The sequence below is a fragment of the Carcharhinus amblyrhynchos genome, chromosome 9 (assembly GCF_965287045.1).
Source record: "Carcharhinus amblyrhynchos chromosome 9, sCarAmb.v2.hapA, whole genome shotgun sequence".
Taxonomy (NCBI): domain Eukaryota; kingdom Metazoa; phylum Chordata; class Chondrichthyes; order Carcharhiniformes; family Carcharhinidae; genus Carcharhinus; species Carcharhinus amblyrhynchos.
In genome coordinates this window covers 69,811,535-69,839,284 of record NC_137332.1, presented here as the reverse complement: position 1 = coordinate 69,839,284, position 27,750 = coordinate 69,811,535, and the positions used below count along the sequence as shown (strand labels likewise).

The window sequence follows — 27,750 nt, the reverse complement described above, 5'->3', positions numbered from 1 at the left end:
AAGACTGAAGACATTGTCTTCAAGCCCTATGCCAGGCTCTGTTCCCCAGCTATTAACTCATCTGTTTCCCTGGTGACTGTCTGAGGTGTTTGAAATCATGGTGTCACAGTTGACCCTGAGCAAGTGACCAATTTTGCATTCATGTCTCATTAAGACTGCCTATATTTGCCTCTCTAACATTGAATTCACACCTATCTCATCTGCTCCTCAAGCCCTCTGTTTATCCTTTATACACTTGACAATTTCAACATACTCCTGGCTGGTGTTTCATATTCCTCCCACCTTAGGTCACCAAATAGTCTGCTGTCTATCTCTTAACTCGTAATGAGTCCCCTTTACCTATTGTCCCTGTGCTTGCTGACCTATATTGGCTCCCAGTCAAGCAGGATCTTAATTTTAAAATTCTCATCCTTGTTTTCAAATTTCTCCATGGCTTCGCCCTTCCCTTTCTCTGCCACACAACCCTCTGGTATATGTGTGCTCTTCTAATTCTAGTTTCCTGTTTTCTCCAAACGTATTCACTCCATCAATGAAGGCTTCACTGTCACTTGCCCAAGCTCTGGGATTCCTTCTACAAACAACTCTGCCTCTCTCCCTCACTGAACTCCTTCAAGATGCTCCTTAAAACATAACTCTTTGAGCAAGCTTTTGGTCATCTGACCTAATGTCTCCTTCTGCAGTTTGGTGACACTTTTGTTTTAAAACGGCTCCAGTGAAACACCTTGAGATGTTTTATTGCAATTTTGGTATGAATATAATTTGTTATTGTTGTTGAGGAATGTGGTTAATTGGTACCTGGCAAGCTGCATGTTCAGATAACAGTCAACACACATGTTCTGTTCTTTAGCTACCGACTCCATCTCAGTCCCTGGTGTCAGTCTGTTTGCAATCGCCGTGTCACACCTGATGCCGAGTGAAGAGAATACAAGGAGTTTGCAGACGGATGTAAATAGGTTGAGTGACTAAGCAAAAATCTGGCAGATGCAGGATGACGTAGAAAAATGTGAAGTTATTCACTTTGGCAGACAGTGTATTACTTTGAACAGAGAACAACTGCAGAATTCAGAGCGGCAGAGGGATCTAGGTGTTCTTGCGCGCAAGTCACAAAATATTAGCATGCTGATGCAACATGTAATTAAGGTGGTTAAAAAAGTGCTATCCTTTATTACAAGGTAAATTGCCCATAAAAGTAAGGATGCAATGCTTCAGGTACACAAGGCATTGATGGGACCATATTTTGAACAGTGTGTGTAGTTCTGGTCTCCTTGTTTAACAAAGGATGTAAATGCATTGGAGGCAGTGCAAAGGAGGGTTTACTACATTGATACCTGGAATAAACGGGTTGGCTTATGAGAAAAGATTAGACAGACTGGGTTTGATTCCACTGGAGTTTAGAAAAGTGAGGGGCGACTTGATTGAAGTATACAAGATCCTGAACAATCCTGACAAGGTGGATGTGGAATGGATGTTTCCTCTTGCAGGTGAGTCCAGAACTTGGGGGCACTGTTTTAAAATTAAGTGTTGCCCTTTTAGGACAGAAATAAGAAGAATTTTTTTCCCTTAGAGAGTTGTACAACTTTGTCTCAGAGAGCACTGGAGGGGACAGTCATTGAATATTTTCAAGGCGGAAGCAGATGGATACTAGGGAATCAAAGGTTATCAAGACTAGCAGGGAAAGTGGGATTAGAAACACAAACAGATCAGTCATGATCATAATGAACAGCAGAGGAGGATTGAGGGGCGGAATGGCCTACTTAGAATCATAGAATCCTTACACTGCAGAAGAAGCTATTCAGCCCATCAAATCTACACTGGCTTTCTGGCAAAGTATCTTACCCAGACTTTTTCCCCCACCTTATTCCCGTAACCCACCCATTTCCCATGCCTAATCCATCTGACCCACGCATCTTTGCACAGTAAGGGACAAATTAGCATGGTCAATGCACCCAACTTGCATGTCTTTGGACTGTGGGTGGGAAACTGGAGCACCCAGAGGAAACCCACGCAGACACAGGGAGAAAGTGTAAACTCCACACAGACAGTCACTCAAGGCTGGAATTGAGCCCAGATCGCTGGAGCTGTGAGGCAGCAGTGCTAACCACTGTACTACTGTATTCTTGTTTGACGTTTCAGAAGTACCTCTTTGACCAAGCCATTGGTCATCTATCTTAATATTTCCTTGTGTGGCTCTGTGATACATTTTGTTTGATCTTTTTCCTATGAAGGACCTGGAGACATTTTACCATGTTAAAGGTGCTGATGTAAATGAAAGTTTGTTGCTATTTTGTTATGTGTTTGGCTAATCCGCCTGTTGGCTTTAATCCAGCATAGAATCACAGACTGGGTATAACGCATTCCCTTCAAATATGCGCTCAAATACGTTTCATGCCGACTGCAATGTAAAAGTGACACCTCGGTGATGGGTCTTAAGTTAGTCTTGCAACATAACCCAAAGTGACTTCCGAGCTGGAGCTCACCATTCCTGCTCTCTTCCTTGTGTCTGTCGGTTTATATTGGGAAATGGGAACAAATGGATGAGATCAAATGGTTCTCAAAGGAACTATCTAATCCTCCCACTGGCAGAGCCTGGTGTCAGAATTCACCGGTTCCGGCATCAAGTTCAACGCACTGAGCAAATGAAAGCAGAGGCTTAACTCACACTGCAGTAACATTCTGGAAAGGGTTGGCAACAGACAACCACCACAAATCTGCAACAAAACTCCAAGGCTACCCTTCGAATAGATAGCAAATAAATGCCAAGGGGATACATGCTAAGGGTGTCCATTATAAATGTGATAATCACACATCAATTTGATGGGAATTTATCTGCAGTTATCATGCCAAATGTGCGCAGTACAATGTAACCACTGACTAGTATAACATTACAGAGTTGTAGGTGTGACCGTGCACTTTCTAAATTCATCAGATGCTTGTGGAAATTTCAAATTCCAATTAGGACTAAGGCATTAGTGGAGCATTTCATGGGAACTCCATGACTCCCAGAGGGAGTCCCAAACATGCATGAACTAAAATCAGTTGATGTGTGTGGACGAAAAAAGCCATTCAGCCTAAGAAAGACAATAAATAGACTGTGAGTGTTCCTGTTTCTATCTTTGGCACATGTCCGGTCTGTATCATTCAATTTCACATTACTCACTACACAATGCCACCAGGCTCAGCTTGGGTTCACTTCCAGCTTTGATACAATTTGTACTGCCATGCCTGACCCAGAAACAGGTGCACTTTTCCAAACTGCTGCATTTTAGCCCCTGCCAGTATAATCCATTTTTTTTAACAGTAGCTTTTCAGAGTATTTCACAGGGATCTTCATAGTAACTTCATTGCAGTGTTAATGTAAGCCTACTTGTGAATAGTAAGTAAATAAACTTTATAACGCAGTTTAATTCTGCAACATCTATTATGACCTGCAACTTTTCTGTTGGGTCGAGGTGGGAGATGCATTTCTGCGGCCTTGAACGGGGATTTGCAGATGTGCCAGGAACACATGTCCATCTCCCAGAGCCGGCGAACAGCTGCCAGTCAGACCGCACTGGAAACCAGCGGAAAGGCAGGCAAATCATTTAAATCTGTTTTCAATCTGTTTTAAATATGCATATTATTTAATTATCAAGACCTTTCAGGTCCCGATTGAATCTCCCACCCCTCCAGGAGTACTTCATTCCGGCAGGGTTCAAACTAGCTCCCCATCATTTGGGGAACTAGCAGGAGACGCCTCCAGAATGAAGGGGGGGGGGGGTGCGGGGAGTCAGTGTTCCCCAGGGGGTCAGTCGGTAGGGAGGGTGGTGTCCCCTGGGCATGGACATCCTAGCAGTGCCAGCCTGGTCCCTTTGGCACTGGCCATGGCCCCATGCTCAGGGGGCATCCTGGCATTGCCCAATGGGCAGTGCCAAGCAGGCAGGATCTATTGTGGGCAGGGCCTGGGGTGATCAGTGTGGGTGGGGGGGGGGGTCACACTGCCATTCTGTAGACAGGACCAGCCTGGGATGAAGGGAGGACAGTGATTGATGTGGGCTGGGGGAGGGGTGGTCTGTCGGGGGAGACTGCCTCCAGGGGTGTCTGATCCGATGGGGGGATTTCTGGGGTGAGGGTGCTGGGGGGGAACCGCCACAGCTGGGGGTAGGGCCTAGATATCAGGGCACTCCGGGACAGGGGGGGGTGTCAGGGCTGGCCTGGGAATTGCTGTGGGGCCACGATCGGACCGTGGGGAGGGCTGGAGAGGCAGCACTGCGATCGACCTGGCCTGCAAACAGGAGGTTGACAGATCAGGGGCACTACGCACGCACAGAGTTCCAGAATTGTCAGACTCCGAGGTGAATAGGCCCTGTCCCCCTTAGTTTTTAATGAGATTCCCAATGGGGACCTCCCGACTGGGAGTGCACAGAGTGCAGAGATTCAGATGAGAAGCTGAACTGACAAAACAGAGAGAATTAAGTTACAGGAGAGATACAAAAGAGGGGCAATTTTTTCACACAGAAGGTGATGAGTGTCTGGAACAAGCTGCCTGAGGTAGTAGTAGAGGTAGGTACAATTTTATCTTTTAAAAAATATTTAGATAGTTAAATTGGTACGAAGGGTATAGAGGGATTAACTTAGGGGTTTTAAAAAAAAGGACAGCATGGCCAAGTTGGGCCGAAGGGTCTGTTTCCATACTGTAAAACTCTATGACTCTATAACAGTTCTCACGCCAATTCAGCACTTTTGGGAGAATCGCGGCGAAAGTGTCCATTCGCTGACTATTATGTGATTCAAGTCTCTGTCCAAGAAAATGGACTTCCCAGTCTGTGAAAACACAGGTTTCATTTTGAAGGCACAAATGCTCCTTTTTAAGCATGATCTTCCGACACAATTCTCTTCATTAACCTGAGGATGTGTGTCCAGCACTGAATTACATGCTGGATGTATTAGTGACAGTCCATCAACTAAATGGTTACACAAACATAATGGATGCAATTTTGGAGGATGGCAGAGTGATGATAGATCTATTTCTGATTGTGCTTGGCCTAAGACCAGTGTTGGACAGACCTAAGTCTGTTAATGCAGGGATTTTATTTTTAACCATAGTTTATCCAGCCACTTCGGGTTTTGCATTATGTAATGAACAACACCATTGCAAGATGTTCCTAATGTCACTATGCTAATATTTTTAAAATGACTAGAGTCTTAGTCCCACTGGGCCAGCATTTTAGCCAAGTCAAGTTAAAAAAGTTGACTTTTTACCCCTCCTTTCTTTTGGTCTAAAGATTTTAACCTTTATTTTCCCATTGGATGATGTTCCTTCACGCAAGTTGTGCCAGTAGCATTTAAAATGATGGCTCTACTACCCCACTGAAATGAATTGGAACAGATACCTTGGTTTAATTGAGTGGGTGATAGAGGATTGACAATGGACTGTGGGTCTCAGTTATATACAGGGGCCTGTTGATAGTGCAGCATGATCTTCATTCCTTGTTCCAGCCATGCTCAGGCCCCCTCCCAAACTCTTTTTCCAGTTACATCGTAGACTGTATTGGTGCCTCTTCCTGCTCTCATCTGGAACTGGAAAAATTCATCAATTTTTCTCCAAATTTCCACACTTCTTTTACCTTCACACTGTCCATCTCCAACACTTCTCTTTCTTTCCTTGTCTTCACTATCTCCATTCCTGGAGGTAGACTGTTTACTAATATTCATTACAGGCCCGCCAATTCCTGCAGCTACCTCAACCACACTTCCTGATACTGTGCTTCAGTAAGTACTCCATTCTATTCCCCCAGTTTCTCCATCTCCATTGTATTTGTTCTGATGGCGTTCACTTGCAACAAGTCTTCTTTCTTCCTAAACCAAGGATTCTCCCCCTTTCTTGTTGACAATCATGTCTGACCCATTTTCCATGCTTCTCCCCTCACCCCTACCCGCTCCTCCCAGAATCACAATAGGATTCTCACTTTCCACTCCACCAACCTCCATACTCAAAGGATCATCCTCCGCCATTTCCCCTACCTCCAGCATGATCTCACCACCAAACTCCTCCCCTCTTAGCATGCCAAAGGGACGATTCCTTCCACCACAACCTAGTCCATCCTTCTATCACCCCAACACCTCATTTCATTCCCACTGTACCTTTCCGTGCAATCATAGGGAGTGTAACACTTGTCCCTTTCCCATCTTACTCCTCACTGCTTTAGATTCCTTTCTTGGATTTGGAAATGAGCTTATGGAATATTCAAAATGCAAAGCAATTGTAGTCCCATCTCCATTAAGAGTATGCACCTATAATGTGATCTAAATTCTTTACATCATTGATCAGAGAAATCAACTCCCCTAACACCTAACAAAGAGCAAAGAACAAAGAAAATTAAGAGCACAGGAACAGGCCCTTCGGCCCTCCAAGCCTGCACTGGCTATGCTGCTCGACTTAACTAAAATCCACTACCCTTCTGGGGACCATATCCCTCTATTCCCATCCTATTCACGTATTTGTCCAGATGCCCCTTAAAACTCACTATTGTACCTGCTTTCACTACCTTCCCCGGCAGCAAGTTCCAGGCACCCACCAGCCTTTGTATAAAAAATTGCCTCGTATATCTCCTTTAAACCTTGCTGCTCACCCCTTAAACCTCTAATAATTGACTCTTCCACCCTGGGAAAAAGCTTCTGACTGTCCACTCTGTCCATGCCTCTCATAATCTTCTAGATTACTATCAGGTCGTCCCTTAACCTCTGTCGTTCCAGTGAGAACAAACCAGGATTCTGCAACCTCTCCTCATAGCGAATGCCCTCCATGCCAGGCAACATCCTGGTAAATGTTTTCTGTACCCTTTCCAAAGCCTCCACATCCTTCTGGTAGTGTGGCAGCCAGAATTGAACATTATATTCCAAGTGCGGCCTAAGGTTCTATAAATCTGCAACATGACTTGCCAATTTTTAAACTCAATGCCCTGACCAATGAAGGCACACATGCTGCATGCCTGCTTGACTACCTTCTCCACCTGCGTTGCCACTTTCAGTGACCTGTGTACCTGTACACCCAGATCCCCCTGCCTATCAATACTGTTAAGGTTCTGCCATTTACTGTATATTTCCTATCTTTATTAGGCCTTCCAAAATGCATTACCTCACATTTGTCCAGAAGTAACAGTTACTAACAGAACCACACAGGCCAAAAAGATCCTTGGGTCTGCTCTGCATTATGGGTGGCACGGTGGCACACTTTTTAGCACAGCATCAGGGATCCGGGTTTGATTCCTGACTTGGGTCACTGTTTGTGTGGAGTTTGCATGTTCTCCCTGTGTCTGAGTGCGTTTCCTCTGAGTGCTCCAGTTTCCTCCCACAGTCAGAAGAACATGCTGGTTAGGTGCTTTGGCCCAAACAGGTGCCAGACTGTGGCGACTAAGGGAATTTCACAATAACTTCATTGAAGTATTAATGTAAGTCTTACTTGTGATGAATAAATAAACTTTTTGTGTTAGCTGATCTAAGTCAAGAATCTGTAAGGTTATTATCATTGGGTTCAGAGCCCACCAGTTAGAAAGGAGGGTTCCCGGTCTTCAACATCAGCAAGCAGTTTCTATTGCAAATATGTGTACGGACAGTTTAGATCAGGCTCAATCGTAATGCCTTCTGTGGGTTAATAGTCTGACAAGATTGACTGTCAAATCTCACTCATGAATAACAGTCAATTGGGCAAGAGGGTAAAAGCTACATATTGAATCATACTCATGTAGGAAGGCAACATCTTCATGGGAGGGGAGAAAAATAGCTGAGATGTATTGGTAGCTAAATAAGATCAAGTAAACCAATTATGTTTCAGAATCTATCCTTTAATTGTCTTTCAAAGGATTCTCATGACGTTTCCATTTATCAAACCAATTTTTTTTTGGCTTAGGCTCAAAATTCAATCAGAGCTAAGTTAAATGTCTCACCATAATTGGCACCAATTTCTCTTCCATGACCCTGGTTCATTAAGATTTTCTCATACAAGGGCCATCATTCCAGTAGGTGACACTGCTCTAAGAGAGATCCCCAGGTGAGGGAAGCAATCCCCATTCCTCTCTTCGCAAAACTCTACACGTTGCTGCAGATTTCAAGTTTTGTGTATTTCTTCATCTGTCGGAGAGCAGAAGGAGATGTGGTGAAGGCGATCTGGTGTCTCTCTCACATAATCATCAGCGGACAGGCAGTTAATTAGCTGCTCATGGAATCTCATCCCTTGGCTTGGATTGGATCTCCTGTTTAAGATATCTATAAAAATATGTAACAGTTTTAACAAAATGCTTAAGATTCCTGTTCATTATGATTAATAGTCAAAGAAGTAATTAAAAGTTATAGAAACATAGAAAATAGGCACAGGAGTAGGTCATTCGACCCTTCAAGCCTGTTCCACTGGTCATTATGATCATGGCTGATCATTCAACTCAATAGCCTGATCCCACCTTCCCCCATAACCGATTATCCCTTCATCCCAAGAGCTATGTCTAATTCCTTCTTGAAAACATACAATGTTTTGGCCTCAACTGCTTTCTGTGGTAGAGAATTCCACAGACTCACCCCTCTCTGGGTGAAGATATTTCTCCTCATCTCCACCCTAAAAGGTTTACCCTCCATCCTTAGACTATGACCCCTGGTTCTGGACTCCCCTACCATCAGGAACATCCTTCCTGCGTCTATCCTGTCTAGTCCTCTTAGAATTTGATAGCTTTCTATAAGATTCCCCGCTCATTCTTCTCGACTCCAGTGAATATAATCCTAACTGACTTGATTTCTCTTCATACGTAAGCTGTGCCATCCCAGGAATCAGTCTGGTAAATCTTCTGTACACTCCCTCTAGTGCACGAACATCCTTCCTCAGATAAAGAAACCAAAACTGCTAGTTGACTGTTGCCTTTTTCCCCTGTGCAGGCCTCCTAAAAGTTATTTATTAGTCACAAGTTTACATTCACACTGCAATGAAGTTATTGTGAAAATCCCCTAGTCACCACACTCCGGTGCCTTTTAGGTATCCTGAGGGAGAATTTAGTATGGCCAATTCACCTAACTAGCACATTTTTCAGACTATGGGAGGAAACTGGAGCACCCGGAGGAAACCCACACCGACACAAGGAGAACGTGCAGGCTCCACTCAGACAGTGACCCAAGCCAGGATTGAACCCAGGTTCCATGCCGCTGTGAGGCAGCAGTGCTACCCATTGTACCACCGCGCCATCTCCAACAGGTACAATGTCTGAAGAGGGGACTAGTGATCATGGACTTTCACTGGATTGGTCCATGATTATGCAAAGTACTGCAGTGATTTGCCATTGCATTCGGCGGTTTGACTGACCAGAAATTCTCACTTTTACCACTGCTATCATGTGTACCAGAAAGATTCGCAGGCTGATAATTAATTTGTTAGACCTCATTCAGAATGCACCAAGTTCAGAAGTAGGACTTGAACCCAGAACTACTGACTGATGAGGTAGGAAATGTGACCACTGCATCACAAAGCTTTCTGTTGGTACATTATATTAGTATATCATAGAATTCCTATATTGCAGAAGGAGGCCATTCAGTCCATCAAGTCTGCACTGACCATAATCCCATCCAGGTCCTCTTCCCATAAACCCATATATTTACCCTGCTGATACCCCTGACACTAGGGTCAACTTAGCATGGCCAATCAACATAACCCACACATATTTGGACTGTGGGAGGAAATTGGTGAACGCAGAGGAAACCCATACAAACATAGGGAGAATGTGCAAACTCCACACAAACAATGCCCCAGGACCAGAATTGAACCTGTGTCCCTGGCGCTGTGAGACAGCAGTGCGAGCCACCATGCTGCCCTTGGAAAAATTATTACACTGCAGCAGGATTTATAGCATCAAATAATCTCACATATGAGAGCATAAGCAGATGAAACAGAGGAGTAGGTCACTTAATCCTTCAAGCCTGTTTTGTTGTTATCAGTTGATCTGTACTTTAACATACATACAACTAAAACTTACATTTTTGTTTTATGGGGGCATTTTGAGGTGATATTCTTCCCTTTATCTCACTGAAACAAGTTCAGCAATTGCAGGCTGGTCACATTAACTTGTGTGGTGGAAATGCTTTTAGAAATGAAAATCCAAGGCAAAATTAACAATCACATGGACAGACTACTCAAGGGAAGCCAGCACAGATTTGTGTTTAACTAGCTTGATTGAGTGTTTGTGTGAGGTAATGGAAAGAGTTGACGAGGGTAATGCTGTTGATGCGGTGTATGTGGATTTTGAAGAGAGGTCTGATAAAGTGCTACACAATAGGCTTGTCACCAAAGTTAAAACTCATGGAATAAAAGGAACAGTGACAGCATGGATATAATTTGGCTGAGTGATCGGAAAAAGTAGTGGTGAACAGTTGTTTCTCAAACTGGAAGAAGGTTAATATTGGGGATTCCATAGTGGTCAATTCTAGGATCACTGCTTTCCTTGATCTTAATGTCATGGCATTACTGTCTTAGACTTGGAAATGCGGAGTACAAGTTCAAAATTTATTGATGTCACAAAACTTGGAAGTAATGTGAACTGTGAGGAGGATAGTGATAGACTTCAACAGGACATTGACAGGCTGGTGGAATGGGATGAAATTTAACACAAGGAAGTGTGAAGTGATTGATTTTGTCAGTAAGAATATGGGAGACAATGCGAAACAAAGGATACAATTCTAAAAGGGCTGCAAGAGCAGAGAGACCTATGGATGCATGTGCATGAAAAGTTCATGGTCAGGTTAAGAAAGTAGTTAACAAGGTATATACATGGTGCCAGCATTCATAAATAGAGGATAGAGTACATAGTATATAGAGGGAAGGCTGTTATGGTGAATCATTACAAAACACCAGTTCAGCTTCAACTTGAATATTTTGTTCAATGTGGTTTGGAAGAATGTGGAAGCATTAGAAATATAGAAACAAAGAAAATAAGTGCAGGAATAGGCCATTTGGCCCTTCAGGTCTACACCACCATTCAATATGATCATGGCTCATGCACTTTCAGTATCCCACCCCATTTTCTCTCCATAGCCCTTGATCCCTTTAGCCACAAGGGCCATGACTAGCTCCCTCTTGAACATACCGAACAAACTGGTCCCACCAGCTTTCTGTGGTAGAGAATTCCATAGGCTTATAACTCTCTGAGTGAAGAAGTTCTTCCTCATCTCAGTCCTGAATGGCTTAACCCTTATTCTTAGAAAGGGTGTGGAAAGATTTACAAGAATGTTCCAGAGATGAAGGATTTCAGTTACATAAATAGATTGGAGAAACTGAGACTGTTTTCCTTGGAGAAAAGGTTTAGAGGCAAGATGTTGGGAGGTGTTCACAAGACGACTAGACAGGATAAACTGTTCCCATTGGTAGAATGCTCAAGAACGGGAGGACATTGACTTAAGGTAATTGATAATAGAACCATTGGCGATGTGAGGAAAACAATTTAACAGCAGGTGATTAGGATCTGGAATGCATTGCCTAAGAGTACAGTGCAGGTAGGTTCAATTGCAGCTTTTAAAAAAGAATCTGGTCATTATCTGAAGAGAAAACAACACAGCAAAGCTACAGGGAAAGGGCAGGGATGTGAGACTAGCTGCACTGAGTTAGCAGAGAACCAGCATTAACACAATGGGCCAAATGGACTCTATGTGCTGGCGCTATCCTATGTATTTAAGGTGGGTATGTAGACTCTCTGTTACAAGAGAGTGAGGCACCATGACCAAGGAGGTGTGATGGTTCCTCTTGTTTCTCTCCCTTTCACTGGGAGATGATGCATCCTTGCACAATGCTGCCTCATTTGAGGCTAGAAATTAGCAGCGAACCCTGATCCGTAACCCAGTATATGAACACTCACAAACCTGTTCAGCAGAGATCATGGCAGTATTCCTATTGAATTAGTTACTGAATGGTTACAGAAGGAGTGGATCTTATTTTTTAATAAAAGGGGTGTTTTACCATATTAATATCAGCATTACAGATTGCCTGTGTCAAACTGCAGTTTTAATGGATGGTATTCTGTGAGTGAGTTATCCATTTCTGACCATATTGCAAGTTGTAAATCAATAGTCTTGACTGTTATTTGTTCCTTGGTCAATGTACACATTGGCCCAGAACCTCTAATAATCAGATGATCATACCACAGAGATCAACTTCCTCCCTCCCTCATCCACCCCCCTGCAAGATGTGGCAGACTGACACCTCCACACTGACTTAACTGGAATTTCCTGAGACGTCTACATCTGGTAACCTCTAAGTTAAAGTGGGACACTTCAGATAGTTCCAACTGACCAGAATAGTTATCATGGAAAACTTAGAAAAATTAACACCAGGCCTAATTCCTGCCCAGTAACTATAGTTCACCCTGACCCTCCCCAACTAACCCTGAACTACGCCCCCCAACCCCACTGCCAACTACCCAATGACCACCCCAATAAACCCCTGACTCCCTGACAACCCAGTAAGAAGTCTGACAACACCAGGTTAAAGTCCAACCAATTTATTTGATAGTAAACACACAAGCTTTCGGGGTTTGCCCCTTCGTCAGGTGAGTGGAGAGTTTTGGCCTCAGACAAAGCATATAACAGCACACACAGTTAACACAGACACCCCGACAACCCACCAACTATCCCTCGACCCAACTATCCCCCTGACCATCCAACCACTGCAGCTACCCCTGGACAACCTGCCTGGCCCAACTACACCCTTATCTCTTCCCCAGTTCCCCCAACAATCCCCACCCACCCCCAGCCCCACTCTTTCTCTCATCTTCCACGCTCACTTTCTCTCTGCAGTTTCTCAAAGTGGCTTTGGAACATTTAAACTAACTGGTAGATGGCAGCCAATGCTGCTAAAAAGGGGGCACAGCAACATTCCCACAGTCCCCTCAAGGGAGGACTCAACATTCCACACTTCTCAGGGGACTCGGTTCAGAAGTCTGAGCAATAACCATGGAGTCTCAGTGCAAGGTAAGTAGATATGAGCGAGGTGGCAATCTGATGGTGGCTGCCACTCAATTCTGCTCAATTTTCATCTCTTACCTTTTTTTTAAGCGCCCAAAATACATAGCAATGCAAGAGATGAGATGTAGCAGATTGGTGCCAGGTAAATGGCATTTAGCACATTGGGAACAGCAGCACCGTGAAGGGGCTCAAAGTTTGGTCACACTCGTGTAAATGGCAAACGTGGCACAACAGAAAAGTATCATTGAAAACAATGAATGGACCTGTTACTGCAATGGGGCAACACAGTGGCACAGTGGTTGGCACTGTTGCCTCACAGTATCAGGGACCAGGGTTTGATTCCCGACTTCAGTCACTGTCTATGCGGAGTTTTCATGTTCTCCCTGTATCTAAATGGGTTTCCTCTGGGTGCTCCGGTTTCCTCCGAAAGACATGTTGATTCGGTGCATTGGCCTTGCTAAATTCTCCCTCTGTGTATCTGAACAGGCATCGGAGTGTGGCAACTTGGGGATTTTCACAGCAACTTCATTGCTATGTTAACGCAACCCAATTTTGGTACTAATAAATAAATATTACACTTACAAAATATACACAAAATATTGTAGGTCTTACGTCCAGAATTTGTATTTCGTTATAAATACAAAACAAAGAAAGTCAAAGATTTCAAGCTGATTTCTGTGAACTAAAGACTGAAATTTATCAATAGCTATTGACCTCAACCCAGGATATGTTAGCTGGAATTTCACAATGCTTGAGCAGTGATTATAAAGTAACAGAGCAAAGCGGGAACAAAACAATGCATCGGATTGCATACTTCCTCCCTCAACAACAGTGTAAGATCATGGAAGAATCTGTCGCAGATCTATTGGAAAGTGAGCCCTTCGAGGGTGAAGGACAACAAACAAAGGCAAAGTTGTTCAAAGTATCATCCACACAAGAGATTGTTGCTGTCTCATGGACATCAGATTAAAAAGTTATCAATGTGATTTCATGATCGCACAATGGATGATGTGTGAGATCTTATAGAAACATATAAGATTATGAAGGGAATAGATAAGATAGAAACAGGGAGGTTGTTTCCATTGGCAGGTGAAACTAGAACTAAGGGGTATTGCCTCAAAATAAGAGAGAGCAGATTTAGGATTCAGTTGAGGAGGATCTTCTTCACCCAAAAGTTTGTGAATCTGTGGAATTCCCTACCCGGTGAAGCAGTTGAGGCTATCTCACTGAATGTTTTTAAGCTAAGGATAGATAAATTTTTGAACAGTAAAGGAATTAAGGGTTATGGTGAGCGGGCAGCTAAGTGGAGCTAAGCCATGGAAAGGTCAGCCATGATCTTATTGAATGGCAGAGCAGGCTCGAGGGGCCAAATGGCCTACATGTCAGGTTGAAGCCACTGTTCACAGAATCCCTACAGTGCACAAGGAGGTCACTTAACCCATTGAGCCTGCACTGACAACTATTCTAGAAGCCTGAAGGGTTTTGATTGATTAAAGAAGGAAAACGTTCTTCCACCGGTTGGAGAGTCATTAACCAGAGGACTCTGATTGAAGGTACTTGTCAAAAGATCAGAGGGAGACGTTCTTTTAAAACAACAAGTTGCTGGGACTTGGAATTCACTGTAAAGCTGGAGGGAACAGAGTCAACATAACTTTCCAAAAGGGAATTGGAAACATGTTTGTAAAGGGAAAATGGAAAATGTGCAAATTTACAATGGACAGAGAGTGAATGGGGAGTGAAGGTAGTGGTGATCTTGGGACAGATAACTCGTGTAAAGAACCAGCATATACAAAATGGGCCAAATAGGCTCTTTCTGTGATTCTGTAGCTATGAGGGAGGTCAGTCTAACAGTATATTGGCAAATAAAATCTAACTAAAATATATTTCATTTGGGGAAATTGAATTTCTTTTCCTTTTATGATGTGCAAGCACAGCTGCGAGATATAAGATTTGACTATTAAACCGACCTCCCAGAATTTAATTGGTGTCTGATTGAACCACAGATTTGTAGTCAGGCTTCTTAAAATGTCAAAAGTAAAATCAGTTCATGAATCATATCTGACTGGCCTTGGGTATTGTCACTGTTCTTTTACCTCTCCCAGGACATTCTGAAGGGTGTGGGCACTGGAGATACAGGATGGAAGCTTTAGGCAATGTGAGAGGATGGGTGCAATCTTACCAGCTCATTGTACCCGTTATCAGCATGTCAAATCAGGAAGATATGGCATGAAAAGCCAAAAATACGATTCACATCAGGTAGGTGTGCCAGGAGCAGCGCCAAGCGATGGGGGCCTGACTGGAGGTGGTGCCTGAGTGGGGGTGGGGCTATGATGGGGGTGGCCTATGGACTCTGATGATGTGGCTTTGTATGGGGGCCTTTACAGTGGGCGGGGGGGAAATCATAGTGGAGAGGAGGGGAGAGAGCCATGCAGGGGGCATTATGCAGGGGTGGGTCGCAGAGAGGGTCATGACAGGGGTGGGGCATATTCAGGGTCCACCAGGGGACACATTGGGAGGGCCCTGACACCCCAATGCTGGCAACCCATGTCAGAATATTGCCAATGAAGGGGGTTGGGGGGTAAGGAGGAGGTCTCCTGCCTCTCCCTGCAAAATGGCACCTGGGTGTTTTGAAGCCAGCGTCATCGGCATGTATAGGCTCCACCTCCCCATCCCCGCACAAAGCTCCCATGTATCAAAACATTGACAGAGTGTTGGAAGATTACAGTGCCAAGCTCGCCGAAAAGACTGGTGTGGAGGATTCCCGTTTTCTCGCTGTTATGGCACGAGGAACTTTCTTCGGGAAAATTCTGTCTTATGTGTTTTATTGTGAGGCTCTAGTTGTCACATGTGTTAGGGACAGGCTGAATGGACCAAATGTTATGAACAAAGAGACCACTGCATGATAAGTCCCGGGAAACAGGAACATTCAAACTGGGCAGATTAATAATACAATTACTGCCTCGATGCGACGGCACTCAGGTAAAAATGCAGGATTAGATGATGATGCTCTTCAATGCCTTCAAGCCAGTAACACCACGCTTGAGGTAAGTAGGTAAAGCATCCCTGACAAGGTCAAACATCCACATGGGATCTCATGGGAGATCCTGACTTGTGACTGACCGAAACAGAGGAGGCTCACCTGGGAAGGTACCAAACACATTGAGAGACTTCATCAGGAACGTACAGAGCTAAAGTCGAGACATTGGAGAGAGTGCACAAACCTCCAAGATACCCATCTACCCAACCCTTCAATCACCACCTGTCCCACATACGGCAAAGTCTACAGATTGAGCATTAGACTGATCAGCCATCATATAACCTGGAAAGATGTTCCTTCACCAGTCTGGGAATCACAATCTTAGCCACAGTAGATAAAGAAAATATGAAAATTGCTTCCTCAGGAGTAATATGGCAAGGAGAAGCATTTGCAAGATTGTGAAAGATAAAATGAAAGTAAATATGGCCGGCAATGATCAGACCAATGAAGAAATGCAGAGAAAGTTACCACTGGAGAAAACAGAAATCCCACATCAGCAGGCTATGGAGAGGGAAACTACCCTTCAATCTCTCTACTCACTCAGCCGTTAATTAAAAAAACTCTCCAATGCCATCCTGCACCAAAGGGCCACATGTGAGAAACACCATCAGCACAAGAGCTGCAGTGATTTGGGGGGAGGTCCAACAACCCCTTTCTCCTTGAGGCAGCTCAGTCTTTCCAGCCAGAACGACATCCCAAGAACAGACGTAAAAGTTAATGGCTTCACTTACATGTGCCTTTGTGAGCAATCATCTCCACCTTAGATTATTGGGATGATTTTCCGGCCCTATTTTCCATGGATGCAAATCTTGTTATGACCACGAACTCTCATGAGAGGTCTATAATGGCACTTGCACCAGATAGATCTCAGAATGAGCACTCCACGCCCCCGCCCCCCAACCAAACACCCTGCTGGCGACAACATAATCAGATTCATGCCCAGAGTCTACGTGTACCTGATTGCTATCAGTTTAAATAATGCCTCACCTTCTGGGTTCACCATATGATTTCTTCCCCTCGCCACACACCACCCACCCCCCCACCCCCCAACCACAAACAGAAACTAATCAAGATTACTGTGTATCAAAGGTTTGGAGGTGAGCATAGCCCACCACATCCCCCCCGCCACCCCCACCCCCGGGTGGTAAGAAAAAAGCTGGGCAGTACTCTTACCAACCTGGTACTGCTGGGATGGAGCTGCTAGGGAACTCCATTGGGGGGTCACATTATGTGGGTGGGGCAGGGGGGGGGTGGGGGGCAGGGTCACAGGGAGTGACATTGGAGGATAGCTGGGGGGAGAGGGGGTTGGGGTGGAGATGATTGCTCACAAAGGCAAATGTAAGTGAAGCCATTAACTTTTACGTCTGTTCTTGGGATGTCGTTCTGGCTGGAAAGACTGAGGCTGCCTCAAGGAGAAAGGGGTTGTTGGACCTTCCCCCTGAATCACTGCAGCTCTTGTGCTGATGGTGTTTCTCACATGTGGCCCTTTGGTGCAAGGTGGCATTGGAGAGTTTTTTTTTAATTAACGGCTGAGTGAGTGGAGAGATTGAAGGGTAGTTTCCCTCTCCATAGCCTGCTGATGTGGGATTTTTGTTTTCTCCAGTGGCAATGTTCTCTGCATTTCTTCATTGGTCTGACCATTTCCGGCCACATTTCCTTTCATTTTATTGTGTACCTGAATTCTGGGGGGCAAGGGAAGAGGGGGAGAACATTGCATTGGTGAGGGTGGGCAATGGGCTGTCATGCCGCGATGCCGGTGATGATGGGGAGTGAGGGCGGTGGTCTTTAACTTCAATTTGAGATTGGGGAGCCCAATGAAAAGAGAGCTCGGGTTTGAGAGCTCTGCGGAGCTGGGCTTACTGTACCTTTAGGCCTCACCCCTCAGGAACGACAGCATAAAACACAATTTGGAGAGAAATCCTGGGAAGAAGCACATCGGCTTTCAGTCAGAATCTTTGCCATTTTGTGGAACAGGATATCTATCGCAGGTAACAATGACAGAGCATAAACCAATTAGTAAAATGTGAGTTCACCAAATAGTTTGATTCTATTCACGAGTGGCATGTTTAACTAACCTGGCAAAATCCCTCTGCACTGAGTAATACCCAGTCGTTCAACAGCCACAGGATAGAGGGGCTTCAGTCTGATGGGCAAGGAAACAAAGGAGAAAACAGTAACGTGACAGATGAAGATTCATTAATTGCAGCAGCAATTCTCTGCTGTAGCTGAACTACCTGCATGTTGAATTTCCTCATTATTGCACTTTCTATACATTTTGGATGCAGAGGTCTTGCAACGCTGACCGAAGCTTCAGGTTCAAGTCCCACTCCAGGGCCATGGAAAGAATATGTGTGACATGTTTTAACAAATTGATCATCAACCTACTAATCCTTCTAACACTGCTTTACCGGGGAAAATGTGTTCATAAGACCCATTCCCTAGGCCGTGCGTAGCCCCTTAACTCTCAAAAATAGGATCCAAGCTGTGCATCCACACTTCCAATGGGAGGAGTGCTGCATGCCATCTTGGTAAAGGACACGCAAGAAGCAGACATTAGGCTGTGCTTTGCTGAAACAGCCAGAGCCAGTGCTTGTTGTCTCCAGGAAAACCAATCCTAAGCACCATGCACAGAAAGAGGTAAGCACCATCACTCCCAATCCTAAGGTTTCTGCTCTCCAGTGCCCTCATCCAATCTCCTGCTGGCTACGGCCCTAACCTTCAAACCGCCTCCCTTTCCCCACCGCCTCCTGCCCACTCACCACCCCGTTGTTGGCATTCTGAATTATTCCAAAATACTCCCAAGAGTAATCCAAACCTCCACCTTTGGGCAGCACGTTGGCACAGTGGTTAGCACTGAAATCTCAAAGCACCAGGATCCAGCTTCAATTCTGGTCTTGGGTGACTGTTTGCCTGAAGTCTTGATGTGGAGATGCCAGCATTGGACTGGTGTGGGCACAGTAATAAGTCTCACAACAGCAAGTTAAAGTCCAACAGATTTATTCGGAATCCCGAGCTTTTGGAGTCCTCACCAGATGAAGGAGCGGCACTCCAAAAATTTGTGATTCCAAATAAACCTGTTGGACTTTAACCTGGTGTTGTAAGACTTCTTATTGTGTGGAATTTGCATGTTCTCCCTCTGTCTGCATGGATTTCCTCCCACAGTCCAAAGATAATCAGGTTAAGTGGATTGGTCATGCTAAATTGTCCTTTAGTATCTCAAGATGTGTAGGTTAGATGGTTTTGCCATAGTAAAGACACGGAGTTACGGGGATAGGGTGACGGGTGGAGGAGAGGGCTGGTTAAGATGCTCTTTCGGAAGGTTGGTGCTGACTTGATGAGTCAAATGGCCTTCTTTGCACTGTACGAATTCTATGATTTCTGAATCCTGAAATCTGCAATATTCCTACCCAAACCCCATCTCAACCCACCCTTCCCTCCTCCAGATCCCTATGATCCTAATAATTACCTGGAGGTTGGAGCACTTACGTCATGCAGGCTCTTACCACAATGCTGTCTATATTAGGACCAAAATCTGGAGCTTCTCGGACCTTTGCATTTGAAAGCGGGACCCACAAAGAAGACACACCCAAATTTATCTCCTTTTAGATTGAACAGAACCAATGTTCTCTGGGGGATTTGACGGAACACAATCATCTCAAATTTCAAATGTAGGAGAGGGAGAGAAAGCGAGGTTGTAAAGGAAGAGCAGACCTCCGTACAGAAATCAGCCATTGCAAGCTCCAATCTGCTGAGAAAATCTGTAATACATTTCATATTCTTCTTCACATTCTAACTTCAAGAAAAACCAATCTCAGAATTTCCCAAAATGATTCACACAGCAAATTAAATAGAATTATGGACCCTTACAGTGTAGAAGGAGACCATTTGGCCTATCGAGTCTGCACAGACCACTATCCTATCTAGACCCTATCCCGTAATGCCATGTACTTACCTTGTTAATCCTCTGATACTAAGCTGCAATTCAACATGGCCAATCCAACTAACCTGCACATCTTTGGAATGTGGGAGGAAACTGGAGTACCCGAAGGAAACTCATACAGACATGGGGAGAATGTGTAAACTCCATGCAGACAGTCACCTGAGGCCAGAATTGAACCCAGGTCTCTGACACTGCGAGGCAGCAGTGCTAATCACTGTGTCACCTTTAGAAGTATGGTCACTGTGGTGATGCGGGAATCTTGGCAACCAATTTGTACCCAGTAAGGTCCCACAAGCAGCAAGGGGCAGATAACATGGTTTACAGTACCTGCCTTTAAGCAGCTGACCGGTCACAATACGGCGACAGCAAACAGCCCTCTGTTCACTCTGCAGTTTCTTAAGTTGCTCGATTTCACTTAGGATTTCAAACTTCAATTCTTTTTCTGGGAAAAAGCAATGCTTCCAAAACAAAAATCATTGGACACTTAGTAAGCAGAATTCCAGAAAGTAAATAGGGTTATAGTTAAATCTGTAGCATTGCACGAGCTTCCCTGTAGAATATAGTCACAGATTTGAGATCCTGACTCTCGGGATATATTTTGCAAGCCATGGGACTGAGACCATCACCCACCTCCTTCTGAAATATGCCTTCGCAAAGCAGATCGGTAAAGATCGCTCTCTGGTTTGCCCGGAACTTGCTGCTCTTCCAGTGCACGGAGCTGCTGACAACGAAGAGTTGCAGACTGACACATTTCAAGGTCTATGAGTATGGTATACTCATGGTATACTAAAATATTAGGCAGCCATCATGAATCACAGAATCCCTGCAGTGCAGAAGGAGGCCATTTGGCCCATTGAGTCTACACTGACCACAATCCCACCCAGGCCTTGTACCTGTAATCCCATGTTTACCCTGCTAGTCCCCCTGTCATTAGGGTCAACTTAGCATGGCCAATCAACCCAACCCACACAACTTTGGACTGTGGGACGAAACCAGAGTACCCAGAGGAAAACCACGCAGATGTGAGGAGAATGTGCAAACTCCACACAGGCAGAGACCCAACTGAATTGAACCCAGGTCCCTGGCATTGTGAGGCAGCAGTGCTAACCACTGTGCCACCATGCCGCCTAATGGAGGAAGGCTACTGTCTAAGGCCTCTCACTGTAGTACAGCGAGGGACTGGGAAGCATATAAAACCCTATGTTTGACATGAAATGAATGTTGTAAATATAACCTGTAATCCTAAGTGTAGCTCCAAGTGCCGCACACTGTGTTGAACAAGACACTTTCGTACTTTGTGTAATGTCATCTTTGAACAATTACGTAATGCACTTTTCTAAATTTAATGAATAAAGTATACTTTTGGGGAAATAAAATAGTTATCCTCCTGTCCACTAGGTGGCAGATCTCACTATGGTAGAACATTCTGCCTAAAGGAGGGATTGAATAAAACGTAATTTGTGAGGTATTGTTATAAAGCCCAGTTAACTAGTCCACACATGTTAATCGTCAGTGTCTAATGCTGGAAGTCAATATCTTGCAAGCCGCAGTCATCATGTCAGCATTTGCTGACAAATATCGAATTGAATCCCTCTTGCTTCAAGGCAGCTTCTTTGGGAATCCTGCTGCTAATGAAAATTGCTAATGAAAAGCTGCTGTGACAGGAGACAGTCCGGAATGATCTCCACGTTCTCATTCAGACACACCTGGGCGCAAACAGATGACGTGGTTAACAGACTGAGTGGTTTTGAGCTGAGCTGACTGCTCCATGCAGCTATACAATATCCAAGGGAGACTATGTTTTCTAAGTTGCATCTGGTGGCATCCAGCCTGACACTCTGCTTCACAATTCAGTTGGGACACTGAGGGAATGGAGTGGCATGGCGGCAAAGTGGTAGTACTGTTGCTTCACAGCACCAGTCACCCTGGTTCAATTTTGGACTGAAGTCACTGTCTGTGTGAAGTTTGCACGTTCTCCCTGTGTCTGGGTGGTTTTCCTCCGGGTACTCCAGTTTCTTCCGCCGCCCAAAGCTGTGTGGGTTAGGTTGATTGGCCATGCTGAATTGTCCCCTAGTGTCAGGAGATTAGCAGGGTAAATGCGTTGCGTCCCAGAACTAGGGCCTGGGTGGGATTGTTGTTGGTGCAGGCTCGATGGGCCAAATGGCCCCTTTTTGCACGACTGGATTATATGATTCTATGAATGGCACATGCACACAGTGGCTACAGAATACTACCATTTCTGGATAAATTAAAGCCCTTGGCAAGTCAGCCCTTCTATTGGCTACTTCTCAGCCTTTTGGCTAACATCAAGTGTAGGATCTAGCCCAAAACCAGGTGTAATGCCTGTTCCTGTCAGCTTGGATGTAGTATGTCTCTTTTGTGGAGACCATGAATTGGATCAATTTTAATTGGTCTTTGGAGCGAGCGAAGAGATGGAATAAGGCCTTGTATTGACTTTGTAACTCTGAAAAGGGATTTTTTGTTTTAAACAAACCTTTCTTTTGGTTAAAAACAGGAGATTGACATCATTGCCACCAATCAGAATCCTCCTTGTCACACAGCTCTGCCCACTTTATTGACCAAACTGAGGGGCAACTCTGGGTCATGTGGCTCCTGAGTTGAACTCCCCCGCGTGGCTGTTAATAATTGGGGTGTTCATTCAGGGGGTGGTTTCGTGAACCTGGGTCCTGATGTTGAGGGAACATTCCCCTAGAAAATGATGTCAACTACATACCCAAAGTGCCTCCATTTTCTCTTTCTACCCATCAAACCCTCCATCTAAATGAATCTCTATCTACAAAATTGCCACACACAACTCTCTCCCCCATCTGCACTTGTACGAGGGTCTACGCACATTGTAATTAGCAAGAAACAAAGTCACTCCAGCATTTTGTCACATTTTTTGTGGTTTTTCTTTTCAAGCTGTCTTCACTGAGATTTGGTCTAGTATTTTCTGTTTCTTTAGATGCATTTTTATGATATCAGAATAAGACATGCTAATATCGAAAAGCTTCTCCACTTGTAGGTTCTCAAACCTGACGATGGTTAAATTAATTGCAACTTGCTTTAGTAGAAACCATTAGTGTAGGTTCAACATTTCCTTGGGGTTCTGTTGAATTCTGTACATCCAATTTAAGTTTGGGCATGAGCCAATTGAATTAGGATCTTGGGAGTGCTTTTTTTGGCAATGGCAAAATGGGTGGGATATTGGTCCTATTTCTGGGCCATACAGGCAGCAAATTCCAGGCCCAGGGTTCCTGTCTGTGACAGTCTGGATACAGCATCCACTAACAGCAATACACAAGCAGCAGTAGCCTGTAGGAGGAGGGAGGGCGACAGGGATGACAAATGGCAATCAAAAGGCAGGAAGAGAAAAATAAAGCAAACAAGTAAGTTAGACAAAAAGGGAAAGAAATGAAGAAGATGCAATGAGAGAGCAGAAACAACGAATGCTCAGAAAATCTTGCAAGGTGGTCAACTGAAGCATTTTCGATTTCATTTTGAATGTTGTAATACTAGCAAAGGTAGTGGCTGGAATTTTACCGCCTCACCCACCTCAGAAACAGGACAGGCGAGGCTCACAGATCGGAATTCTCTGTTAGCCTCAGGCGGGACTTTATGAGCCTCACCCAAGCAAGGTCATAAAACAGTGACAAGTGAGTCTCAAGACTGTCCTGTCAGTGTGCAACTCTCCATAAACAGGGAGCAATGCAAAGCCAGAATAGCTTACATTTGTTAGTGCCACACTGTCCTCATAGAAATATAAACAACAGTCTGTCATTGCAATAAATGATAGTTTAGTTTTAGAAACGACAAAACACAAGAACACACAAGAAACAGGAGTGGGAATAGACCATACGGTCCTGCTCCGCTATTCAACACGATCATGGCTGATCTTGGGTCAACTTCAGTTTCTTGCCTGCTCCCCATATTCCCTGATAGACCAAAACTTTCTCTATCCTGGCTTTAAATGTGTTCAACAATAGAGCATCCACATTTTTTGGGGTAGAGAATTCCAAAGTTTCACAACCCTGCCAGTAAAGAAATTTCTCTTTATCTCTGTCCTATATGATCGGCCCCTTATCCTGAGACGTTGTCCCCGTGTTTTAGACTCCCTGACAAAGTGAAGCAACCTTTATAAAGTCCCTTCAAAGTTTTGTGAGTTTCCAATGAGATCACCTCTCATTCTTCTAAACTCCAGAGAACATAAAACCAATTTACTTAGCCTCCCATCATGGGACAATTCCCCATGCCAGGGAACATTTTGGTGACCTTTCACTGTACCATCTCCAACGCAAGTACATCCTTGCTTAAATGTGGAGACCAAAACTGCACACAGTGTTCCAGATGTGGTCTCACCAAAACTTGAATTGTAGCGAGAGTTTTGTTTTAATTCCTGTACTCCAATCCCCTTATGATAAAGGTCAACACACCACATGCCTCCCTGACACTGTGGCAAAACAGCAAAAGTAAGGAAAACAAACCCCATAAGGATATTCAAGCTAGCTGAAGTTCAGCAAAGCTGACAAGCTGAACAATAGTTCATACTGCTGCAAACAGAGCGCTATTGTAATAGCCTTAAAAATCAGTCATCATCAACATCCAATAAAGCTCTCAATTTGAGAATAAATGTAGAGTTTGACTGCTGAGCTAGGCAGTCATAATAAAACCTGAATGATTCACTCTTTCCTAAAGAAATAAAGTGACTCACCACGTGACGCATATGAGATACAGTGCTCTGTTTGAAAGGGGAACTGATCAGATGGTTTATTTTCTCTTGCATGGCCCTCTGTAGAATGGAGTTAACGCCAGCCTGAGATTTCACTCTCATGGATCTTGGGTTAGAAGGCAACCTATAGGACATAGGCAACAGTAGGAAAAGTTAAAAAAAAGAGCCAGGCAGAATCACAAATTCAACAGAAAATAAAAGCAGGCACAACTTGGCCTGGCAGTACGTCGGGAGAAAAAAAAATGAAGCTCCACGCTACAGAGTTCCCCAGACATTTTTCAATCAAAGCTGTGCCATTGGGCAAGTTGCCAAGTGGGTGCAAGGTAACTCCTGCAGAACTAGAAGGGAGGGAAGGTTAATGTATGCCAAGCTTACAGCCTGTACAAGAGGCACAGGGGCCGTACATTTTTCTGCTCTTTCAGCTGAGGAAGCGTGTAATGGAAGCAATCTAAAAAGGAAAAGAAAGTAACTTACAGAACGAGAAGGCAAAGTAAAAAGCCCACTCATATGTATGTGTAACAGTATTAGCATAAAATGCTCCCTCAGAGATACTTACTAACTCCAGTATGTAAACATGCATTGGGAGCGCATTAATAAATCATGACTTGTCCTATAACTGCCAAAGAGCTCTTTCAGCAAAGATCAAATTTACCATTACTTAACTTGTAGTTTTCTAAAAAGATCAGTTTCAAAGTTTAAGATTTAAGATTTAAGTTTATAAATTTAAAACAAAACAGGATTGGTTATGGCAAAGAGAAGCCAAGGAGAATGCTTAAAGGCATTGATTGCTCTTGAAGAAAAGTAATTAAAAGTAATCTTGACTCTCTTGAAGAAAAGTAATTAAATTAGATCATTCAGGTCAAAGTTTCACACTTCAAAAGTCACCTTGAATTCCAGAAGTATTATTGTTCGATAATAAATGACCCAGGGGTGGGGGGGTGGGGGAGGATTGAAATTTTTGTGATGGAGTAGGATTTAATTTTGTCTCCCCAAGTTATTCTCATGGCATCGGTCACCCTCAGACATTGCAATCTAGAGATCTGCCTATATAAATCAGAGTATCGAGTATAAAAGTTGGAGTGTTATGGTAAGGTTATATAAGGCATTGATGAGGCCGAATTTAGAGTATTGTGTACAGTTTTGGTCACCTAGTTACAGGAGGGATGTAAATAAGGTTGAAAGAGTGCAGAGAAGGTTCACAAGGATGTTGCCGAGACTTGAGAAGCTGAGTTACAGGGAGAGATTGAATAGGTTAGGACCTTATTCCCTGGAGCGTAGAAGAATGAGGGGAGATTTGATAGAGGTGTATAAGATTTTGATGGGTATAGATATAGTGAATGCAAGCAGGCTTTTTCTACTGCAGCTAGAGGAGAAAAAAAACAGAGGGCATGGGTTAAGGGTGAAAGGAGAAAAGTTTAAAGGGAATATTAGGGGGGGCTTCTTCACACAGAGAGAGGTGGGAGTATGGAATGAGTTGCTGGATAAAGTAGTAAATGCAGGGTCACTTTTAACATTTAAGAAAAACTTGGGCAGGATGAGAGAGGTGTGGAGGGATATGGTCCAAGTGCAGGTCAGTGGGACTAGGCAAAAAATGGTTCGTCACAAACAAGAAAGGCCAAAAGGCCTGTTTCTGAGCTGTAAATTTTCTATCGTTCTATTATGGGCACAGTGGAACAGTGGTTAGCACTGTTGCCTCACAGCATTAGGGACCCAGGTTCAATTCTGGCCTCAGTCACTGTGTGTGTGTGGAGTTTGCACTTTCTCCCCGTGTCTGTGTGGGTTTCCTCTGGGTGCTCGGGTTTCCTCCCACAGTCCAAAGATATGCAGGTTAGGTTGATTGGCCGTGGTAAATTGCCCCTTAGTGTAAGGGGGATTAGCAAGGTAAATGTGTAGGGTTACAGGAATGTGACTGGGTGGGATTGTGATGGGTGCAGACTCGATGGGCAGGATGACCTCCTCCTGTACTGTAGGGATTCTATGATCCTATGAATTCTCCTATCCCAGCCACAGCAGATTTGGTGGTGCGTAGGGGTGGAGAATCCTGTGGGAAGCCAAAAAGTTGGAAACCTGCCAGCGTAAAATCAGATTGTAATTCTCCCAAGTCGGCCTTCCCACTTCTGGGTGGCGTGAAGGGCATTTACATCTCATGAATGCTCATTAAAACAGTTGCCTGCAGCTACCCTGTTAGTCAGGCCTTTCAATCTTGTGTCATGCCCATGGGAAATTACTTTGGTCTAAAACCTGACTGCTAAAAGAGTGACGTGCCCGAGGCAATCCTGAGTTCACAAGAGACTTTGAAGTGACTGCAACAAAGCCTTTCTGCCATAACGCTGCGTTGCTCCTACGCACTGTTCACCACTCTGCCAGGACAGACTGGTTTCTACCCTGCATCTCCATGCCCAGCTGGTCTTTACGGACAGCACTGTGCTGCTGGACTCATGGACCCTCCCCCGTCACCAACTCGGTTCAGAGTTCTGCTTGGGGTTAGGAAGTACAATGGTTTCGCCCTCCCCCAGTGCCATACATCAGTGTCTTTCTGGACATCCTGTGGGGTTTGGCAGGGGGAGGCGGGGGAGCAAAATGCAGACTGAGGATCTGGGGAGGGAGTATGAAAAGCTTGGAATGGAATTAAAAAGTAGAACCGACAAGGTGGTTATCTCTGGGCTACTGCCTGAACCGTGTGCAGATGGGCGTAGGGTTGACAGGATTAAGGAAGTGAATGGGTGGCTCAGGGATTGGTGTGGGAGGAATGGGTTTGAATTTATGGGGCATTGGCACCAGTATTGGGGTAGGTGGGACCTGTTCGGGAGGGATGGGGTTGATAAGAGAGGGGATTAAGGGTTATGGGGAGAGGGCGGGAAAGTGGAACTGAGCAGCGACAGATCAGCCATGATCTTATTGAATGGCGGGGCAGGCTCGAAGGGCTGGATGGCCTACTCCTGCTCCTATTTCTTATGTTCTTATGAGCAGTGGCATTTGGCCAGATGATGGCAAGGAGGACTGTGCAAAGATGGGGACAGAGGGAAGACTGAGCGGAGGAAAGCTGGATCCTGACAAACCTGCAAGAAAGGCTCACAGATA

The 27,750-nt window shown here is 44.5% G+C and overlaps 1 protein-coding gene across 1 annotated transcript; it reads right to left on the bottom strand.

Moving 5' to 3' along the window:
• Positions 1 to 7,834: 7,834 nt before the first annotated feature.
• LOC145347926 (uncharacterized) lies at positions 7,835 to 24,934 on the bottom strand. Its single transcript, XM_080195911.1, has 4 exons — positions 24,652 to 24,934; positions 20,268 to 20,398; positions 18,076 to 18,143; positions 7,835 to 8,241 (listed from the first exon to the last, which is right to left on the bottom strand). The coding sequence occupies exons 1-4, from the start codon at positions 24,802 to 24,804 to the stop codon at positions 8,084 to 8,086; spliced, it is 510 nt and encodes a 169-aa protein (XP_080052037.1). The 5' UTR covers positions 24,805 to 24,934; the 3' UTR covers positions 7,835 to 8,083.
• Between the last annotated feature and the right edge of the window lie 2,816 nt (positions 24,935 to 27,750).

Excerpts from the sequence above, each read along its gene's own strand:
- LOC145347926 (XM_080195911.1), bottom strand. The coding sequence starts at position 24,804 with ATGTCCTATAGGTTGCCTTCTAACCCAAGATCCATGAGAGTGAAATCT. Across the intron at positions 20,399-24,651 it reads TATCTCATATGCGTCACGTG|CATTGCTTTTTCCCAGAAAA; the intron begins GTGAGTCACTTT and ends TTGTTTTGGAAG. Across the intron at positions 18,144-20,267 it reads GGTCAGCTGCTTAAAGGCAG|ACTGAAGCCCCTCTATCCTG; the intron begins GTACTGTAAACC and ends CTTGCCCATCAG.